At 41.0% G+C, this 8,628-nt stretch overlaps 1 protein-coding gene across 1 annotated transcript in view; it reads left to right on the forward strand.

The window, feature by feature from the left end:
- The window catches only part of LOC138023022 (uncharacterized), a 37,050-nt gene that overhangs the window by 8,307 nt on the left and 20,115 nt on the right, over positions 1-8,628 (forward strand). Inside the window, exons 3-5 of the mRNA XM_068870060.1 lie at positions 404-2,857; positions 4,276-4,625; positions 8,561-8,594. Of these exons, the coding sequence (XP_068726161.1) occupies positions 404-2,857; positions 4,276-4,625; positions 8,561-8,594 (2,838 nt within the window). The remainder of the gene's footprint in view (positions 1-403; positions 2,858-4,275; positions 4,626-8,560; positions 8,595-8,628) is intronic.

Raw genomic sequence — 8,628 nt, forward strand, 5'->3', positions numbered from 1 at the left:
GCGAATGACTTTAAGATGATTTACTATTGTTCCTGCCGTGATTACTTAAATTTTGGTAAGTAGATGATGCCGCAAAACCAGTAATGATGTGCTTTTTGTCTTCTCCTCGCGGCCCTCTCTGTTCCTTTTCAGATCTTGACTCTTGGTATTTAGAACTTTTTAAAAGGGTGTGTGTCTTTGGGAGCTACACATACATGAAAGTGTGTCAAAACTTTAAAAACATCCACACAAATGAGAAGTTTGACTAAGCACTGCCTGAAATGAACCTTTTTGTAAGTTATACATCCACACCTCAAAATTTAAGACATGTTGACCAGTTGGGTAGAAGTATTAATTTTGTGTTTTATTAAGGGATCAATTTCTTTTTATTAGGTCTTCACCATGTTGCATGCTTGTTTCATAGATATGTATGAACCTTCAAAGGGAGCTGGCTATGTGGACATTCAAGATGGTGATGCAATATCAGAAAGCAGTGATAAAGAGATCGTTGCTCACACTAACGAACAGGTGCAATATGACAATCAACCTTCCCCAAGTGATAGCAGCAGTGAGAATGATTATGACGATAATCATGGTCCGCCGCCACTAAACAGTGATGATGAAGATGATGATGATGATGATGATGATGATGATGATGACGATGATGATAGTGTTGAAGGGCCTCCACCTTTAGATAGTGATGACAATGTGGATAACAGAGATTATGGTGATGATCTGCCAACACCTCCTGGCGCTAAGAGTAGGGAGGAACTGAGCTCCAAGAGAGCCGCTGTTTCAAAGGAACAAAGAGGCTTGCACGGTTCTGATAATGACAGCGATAGTGACGGAGATGTGAAAGAAGCACCTCCACCTCTTGACAGCGAAGAGGAAGAAGAAGAAGAAGAAGAAGAGGAGGAGGAAGAGGAGAAGGAGATTGAAGATAGTGGTTCTGCTGCTGAAAATATGGGTCTTGTAGCTCATGTTACTGAAGATCAAGTGCATGATTCACCTGCAGAAGACGTTGAGGTGCAGTATGATGATGAGGATGACAGTGGAGGTGACAGCAATGACAAAGATCAAGACTTTGATAAGGATGAAGAGAATGAGCAAGAAAGTGACGATGGAAGCGTTGGTGGTGACAATAACCAGAATGACAGCATTCATGATAACCAGGAAGAGTTTGAGAATCTTCAGGCTGTGCCACATAATTTGGAATTAGGAAACTCGGATAAAAGTGAACATTCGGATTCAGCAGCCGAAGTTGATGGGGAAAGGGATTTGGAGCAACATGACAGTGGGACTGACGAGGGAAGTGAAATTGAGAATGATCAAAAAGCAGGCTGGGAATCAGTGGGAGAGGTGCACCATGTTACACCTGTTGCAAATGCCGAGGTGAGCGGCGATACATTAGCAGACGACACTTTACAGTGTGATGAATTAAAAGGTGCTGAGGAAACTGATATTCACAAGGGTACAGCTCATTATGAACAGAGTGAAAACCAAAGTGCTGCAGTAACTCCGGCTAGGAAAGACAGTGATGTTCTCAGTAGTGACAAGGACAGTGAGAATTCTCCTGTAATTGTTCCTGATGAAGATGATGAAAATGAATTGGAATGGGATGTGGAGGATTTTGATTTACCAAAACACAAGAACACCAAGAGAACCAAAGCAACCTCAAAGATTGATTCAGAAGGAGCTGAGGTCGAAAAGCTAAAGAAATCTTTCTTAGACACCTTAAGAAGCGAAGCAGGGCAAACTAAAGTTGTTGGAATTGCTGAGAAAACAGGAACCAAGAAGAAGGAAAAGCCAAATGATAAAAATTCTAAGATCGTCCAAGTTAATGTAGAACAAGAGGAGAAGAAACGGATTAAAGCTTCTTTGAAGCCCGTGTCTGTTCAGGAATTAAAACGTGTTCCTGGAACAGCTAGGCGCACCACAATGGAGTCTTCACCTAAAACTGAACTCACAAAGGTTGAAAAGAAGAAGAACAAGGATGGAGCAAATCTAGCCGTATCCAAACCCGCAGAGAGTGTAAAAAAAGCCGCAAAAAATAAATCCAAGGCCTTAGATAGTACTTTAGAGAAAACCGATAGACAAAAGGCTGAGAAACAAAAGAAAGATGTTAAGGAGATTTCGAGGACAAGTAAGATGTCCGAAAGCATGCCTTTAGCAAAGGTATCAAAGGTAAAATCTTCATCTGTTTCCTCGCTAGCCACGGCTGCTAGTGACCAAAAGACAAGTAAAGGAATTAAACAAACGAAAAAGGCCGCTAAACCTGTTGACAATGCCCAAGGAGATTCAGATTCTCGAAAGGCTGAAACTCTTCAGAAACAAAGAGGGGAAAGAAAAGTTAGGAAAAGCGACAGTGACAATTGCTTTGATTCTTCAACGAGGCAAACATCACAGAAAGCAACTTCCTCTGAGCAAGACTCCAAGCCAAAAAAATCAAATGCTCTTAGTTCACAGACACATAAGCGCAGGGAAAAGGCAGTGGAAAGAGAGGAAACGAAACAGCCAAAAAGTAGGCAAATTTCTGCGAAGTCTGTTCCTATAGGGATTGATCGTGAAGGTGGCAATCATCATGAAAATAAAAGGGGTATCGAAGTACCAACGAGGAGTGCAAAGGAAACCAAGTCCAAAAGCAGACCCACAAGTAATGGTCACCTTTCAAGTTCACACGAAAAACTCTCCTTACACCCGGGCCGGCACGATCACAGTACGTTGAACCATGAAGCTCACCACAGGCATAGCAGCCATACTCATGACAGAGGCAAGCACGTGTGGCTGTGTAGAGACGACGAAATTCATAAACTCATTGCACAGAAAGCATCCTTGCTGAAGGAATATGAATCGGGAAGCTTAGCTGGAAGAAGAGTTTGTAAGTATAACTGGCATCTGCTATTCTTAATCTGATGATGCCTTGTCTATGCACATGCAGTTTAGGTTTCAATTTACCATTTTATAGTCCAGAGGTTATACCGAGGAATCAGCCCTTATATATTGAGAGGCTATTAAATAACAATCTTGGAAACTTATGTCCCAAGTTAAAACCAGTTAGTCTCCGCGCGGTGTTGCCTTAAAAATTCCAAATCTACTCTACCAAAAGAAGTTCAGCTCCTTAGGGTGTCTACTATCCAGTATTTTTCAGCTTCCCGTTTGACTGGTAATAATAGTAGTTATGGAAATCAAAAAGAAGAAAAGATAAACAACGTTCAGTTGAAGTCGATAAGGCTAAAAATTCAATGAAAATAGTAAAATCCAGACGTTTTCTAACACTAGGTCATACCTGCCCGTCACATCCGCGAGAATTCTTCGCCATGATTCGTTTATGTGGCGCATACTCTGCACGGCCAAATCTTTTCATCAACGCAGAATCATTGAAGTCATAGTGATTCAACAAATGATTTGAAGCCGACCTTGAATAGGCAAGTTAACTCATACGTTGCGACTACTTTAATTTTCCCATCGGAAATTACCTATAAGGATATAAAATATGCAGTTTGTGGACGGTACCTCTTTACCCTGAGGATGACCCGTTGTCGAAAACGTTTGGATTTTACTTTTTTAATATAATTTTTAGCGCTGTAGATAGTTCATTTTAAACTTAAGCGAATTTTATGAAACAGTGTAAAAAAACTGCAAAATGCAATGATACTCCTTTATGGCAAGTGGTTTGCACCCAGGCTTCATATTAAACCTCTGGGCCCGGTTGTTCAAAAGCCGATTAACGCTAATCCCAGATTAAAAATTAACCAAGAAGTTTATTTCTCTACTCCCAAATGCTGTTCGACGCTGATATTCGGATAAAATTTACATTAGTAGATGTCGATCTTGAAAAACAAAAATAAGCAAAAGAAACTTTAACCAAAAAGTTGAAAACATGAAACAAAAGTTTACGCTAATCCTGGATTAAGTTAATCGGCTTTCGAACAACCGGGCCCTGGATGAAGGAAAATCGTTCGCTCGGGTGAGAAACGGCCTGAGAAGGACTGTAGTCGGTGACATTGAGAATTAGACATTGACACCAACAACCATTGACAGGAGTCTATCTCAGGACTACTCCCGCTTGGACGATCTCTATTCATAAAGGGTTAATTCCCCATTTTTGGCATTATCTTGTCGTGATTCGCCTCAGTTATTTGGAAGTGTCGTCATTTGAAAGCAAAAACAAACGACCGCAACGACTTGTGGGAGATTGTGGGCCTTTAAGGGGTACGAAAGGAGACAAAATGAACCACAAGGGGGTCTGTGATATAACATTGTCGCCGTTTTACTTTCTCCACAATACATCTGAAGTTTCAGGGCATAAAAGTAACATGAAAAGAGGAAGCGATCCAGCTGATGTTCCTGATGTCGGATTCATAAGCAGTAAACAGACAAGGAGACATCAAAGCCGGCCTCTGAGTGAAGCTATACCACCAGACAGGGCTCCTTACAGCTCGCAACGCAGAGAAAAACGACTGTCACTGCAACTTGATTATTCAGGATCCTCTTCCGACGACGACGAGCGAACAAATAGAGCTGTTGAATCAAAAAGAGGAGGCACCTTTGCTGTGGGATTAGCTGCCCGAAATAAGGAGTTGAAACGAGATGGAGGTAGTGATACGGATCACGAAGAAGCCTGCGAGTATTGTGCAGCAGAGAAGGTACATTGCATTCACATAACTAGTATATCTCTCATAATATCCTGTACGGGCGCGCCGCGCTGGTTGGCCTGGCGATTTAGTGTGCCGTGTTCTACGGCAAAGCCCGCTACTTTATGTTGTGCTCTCCTCGCTCGAGTCTGTGGAGACACAAAAACGTCTTACCGTACAGCTCAACAATTTAGTAACAAGTTAAGTTACTGGTGTTTCCACTGCTTTTATTTTGTTCTTTTGCTTTTGGAGCTTCCTATTCGTCAGGATGTCGTGTAAATTCTCCAGAGAAAAAACCTACTCGCACTTTTCCATCTGGCAACTGCGAACAGTGTGATTTTGGTGATGGCAATTACAAAATCGTTGGCCGAACTGTTCACTTGAACACAAACGTATTTATGCGTGTGAAAGCGCGTTATTGAAACGCGATTCATCGCTAAGACAATGCATGTGTCCCTAGTCGTTCCACAAACGAGGTTTGCAGGTACACACAGTTGGCTTTTACCTTGAACCGATGTCCAGTTCATAGGTCAACATTTAATGATGTTTCCGAGTCAAGTGGATATTAAGTAAGCTGAAAACGCAGACACCCGAATCCTTAAAATTTCGCCAAACGACATGAGTAATAATTCTAGTTTAGCTCAAAGATATGAAATTGCTGCGGACATTGTTGTTCATGTCTGTGTAACAGAACAAAGAGTTCGAGATTACAAGATACAAAATAAGGCAGTTTGAGGCGAAGGGTGATGATTTAATTGCGTAACTTGCCTGTCGAGAAAACGAAATTAATCAAAATGAACCTTGGATCATCAAAATGGAATTTTGGTTATTTCAAGGGAATATGTCAAGTTGTTGAAAAAAATGTGTAGGGTCAAAACAGTGAAGATGCAGGATGAGGAAGTTCAAATTTTCAAATTTTTGTGACGGAGGATTTAGTGCAATTAAAACAGCGTGACTTTATCATTACATGTAGTTTTGATAAAGATACGCGAGAGTTACCTGAACTCCCAACAACTCTAAAATTTTGACTGTGATCAAAGAATCATTGGGTAAGTTTAGATCGCTCGACTTGGCCAGAGATCGATGGATTTGAACTGAAAGTAGAGGTTAAAGTTCATGTACAGGAACAAAACGCAAGCTTCCGAATATTTGCGAGTAAGAGGTCGTTACTGTTTTAATGACTCCTGCTCCAGGCGATGCTCCCCAACAGAGCAATGCGTTCTTGTCGCTGTTCGGAGCATTGTGGTCGAAAGGGCGAGGTGTTATGGTAAAAAGCCAGCAAAGCCAAAAGCATCGAAATTTTGCATAGATTTGTCTTAAATTTTGATTATTTCAATTGGTGGTTCATTGTTGGTGCTCGCTCCCTTTGCTCGCGCTCGCTCCACCGCAATTTCTCTTATTTCAATAATCAGTCAAGACGCGCACCGGTGGCTCAGTTGATTGAACACCAGGTTGCCATGCGGGAGGTCGTGAGTTCGACTCCGGCCGGACCAACACTCAGGGTCTTTAAATAACTGAGGAGAATGTGCTGCCTTTGTAATTACATCCGCAAATGGTTAGGTTTTTAAGTTTTCTCGGATAAGGTCTATTAACCGTAGGCCCGGTGTCACAAATATCTTCCGCGTTCATTGATTCCCTGTGGGACGTTAAAGAACCCACGCACTATTCGAGAAGAGTAGGGAATGAAGTTCCCGGTGTTGTGGCTGTCCTTTGTGAGTATATGGGTGGGTGGGTGTAGCAGGTCCACATCAGCTGAATAGCTGCCAAAACTTCAACCTGCTAAAACAAATAAATAACAAACAAACTTGCGGGGCAACAAAACGAAGTATACTGAAAGAACGTCACGAAAAGAACGTGACACATTACGGACTTCGCCGACTTGGGACAGTCAAGATGACGTTGATTTTTACACGAGTTTGTTCTCTCGTCAGTTATGAAGACATACTGCAGTCAGCTTGATAAAAACGGGCCATGTAGCTGTTAATTGCTTTTGAACTTTTTCAACGCTTGGAAACTTGACGGATTATTTTAAATATTGGTAGCATCTTTATTTTTTTCATTTTTCTTCCTTTTTCCATCTCCGCAAGCATTTGCAACTTTTTTCGTTGTGTTCTGTTATCTCTCTTGTTTTCTATGTTTTTGATCCGTCTTTCATGTTTAATGGTTTGCTAGACAGACGTATTAAGCTTATTGTAATCTTAATTCTCAATACTTGCCTACCTTACATGCAGTGTATTGAAATTGAGAGGTGAATTTACACACTGATTAATCCTGGGAGTCAGAGCCCGGGGTCAATTAACTAACGAACTACTCATCTTCTCTCTTTTACCTGTTCTTTGTGTCTCTGGCCTGTGATTGTCCGTCCAGCAGATGTCATGGGATGAATATTTGAAGAGTTGTAGACGAGTTCTGAGCCAACCACCGCATCAAGATTCCATCCAGGCTCCTCCTACCCAGTCCCCTGTACTTCCTGTTGAATTTCTTCAGACTTTCCGTTTGCCTGGCCCTAGCTTTGATTCCGTAAGTTCTCTTTGTTACAGAGCACAGCTCAGTTCTTGTCGACAAAGCTTCTGTTGTGTGATCTGATTCTTGTTGGTCGACCTAAAAACTCCTTCGAAATACAAACTTCCTTCTCTAAATCTCGTTTTCTGAGATAAACCAAGTCAAGGGCTGTCAGTAAGTACTCTCAGTCTCGTGCGTTTTCGAGTTATTTCTTATCTCCTTTCTTATCACATTACTTGGTTATTTGGTGTACGTACAAGTTTCCTCCTCCTGATTGGCCGAGACCGGTGCGAGAATATTTCCTATCACCAAGTGCCGTGAAGCAAAATCGTGAGTATTTGTGAAATGACAGCGCTCAGTCTGGACACACAACCGATAATCGGTCTCGTTACCTTTCATGCTGACCATGGAAGGTCTTAAAATTCAAGTGTGGCTCCCAAAGCGAGTCTTTGTTTCAGAAACATTTTCAATTAATCATTATTTGTAAGATGTAGCACAAAGCACGGTGTATGACAAAGGCGAAATGAGTTGCGCAAACAGATGTTTCATTTAAATATCTTTGGAGAGAGACGGTACTATTTCGAAAAATGGTATATCATTGACGTGACGCTTGCCCGAGCGACTGCGACTGTAAATAATCGTCCATCTTAATCAATAAACGCGGGCAGAAAAAAGAGTGCAAAATGTATTGCGATTACAAATGAGCTGTTTTGGAAAGTGACGTGCCCGCTTTACTTCGATGATAAAGAGACAGGTAAGGAAGTTCTTTTCCTGCTCATCATTCGAGGATTTCGTGGAAATAGTGCGTAAATATCTGAATAACGAGAAAATTATCTCAAAGACTGACGCTTTCCCTCCCCCAACAGCTGGCATTTTTTATCCTGTTTTATTTCAAATTCGTATCTCTTATTAACAAGATCGAACTAACATAAAATAACAATTTTGGGCTTTGTCGTTTAAATACATCACCGTTCTTTCTCCAATTAACATTTGTGTTGAATCGCCTTGAATAAATTTGAATCTTTGTTCCTAAACTGAACTGCTTAGATATTTTGTCAATGAGAGGGCTGTATTTGTACAAATTGATGACATAAATAATTCAAAAGGGAGCCCACATTGTGATATGATCTGTAGGTATGAGAGATGTCTTTCGACATCGAAAAAATTTCATGTCGGTAATTCTCTTAAAGCTCCCCTGTTGAAGTAAAGTTAAAAGTTAAGATTTTCTTCGAGACCATGTCAAAGAAATATTTTGAAAATGTTTCTTGCAGAGAATTGGCGTTTTTAGATTTTGTTCCAAGTTCGATGGATCATTCTGAATCGAATTTGTATTCTTGAAGAACTCCATCATTTTGTATGTTTTTCGAAAGCTACGTCTGTTTTTCGCCATCCATGTCTTTGGTTCCTAATTTTGAGTCAAATTTCTATTTCTCTTTTCATTTTAGGCCGCGGCAGCTAAAGCCCGGGAACAAAACCCAGGTGAGAAAACGTCTCTCTCTCATAGTACCCCTAA

Source organism: Montipora capricornis, chromosome 2, assembly GCF_036669925.1.
Source record: "Montipora capricornis isolate CH-2021 chromosome 2, ASM3666992v2, whole genome shotgun sequence".
Classification (NCBI taxonomy): domain Eukaryota; kingdom Metazoa; phylum Cnidaria; class Anthozoa; order Scleractinia; family Acroporidae; genus Montipora; species Montipora capricornis.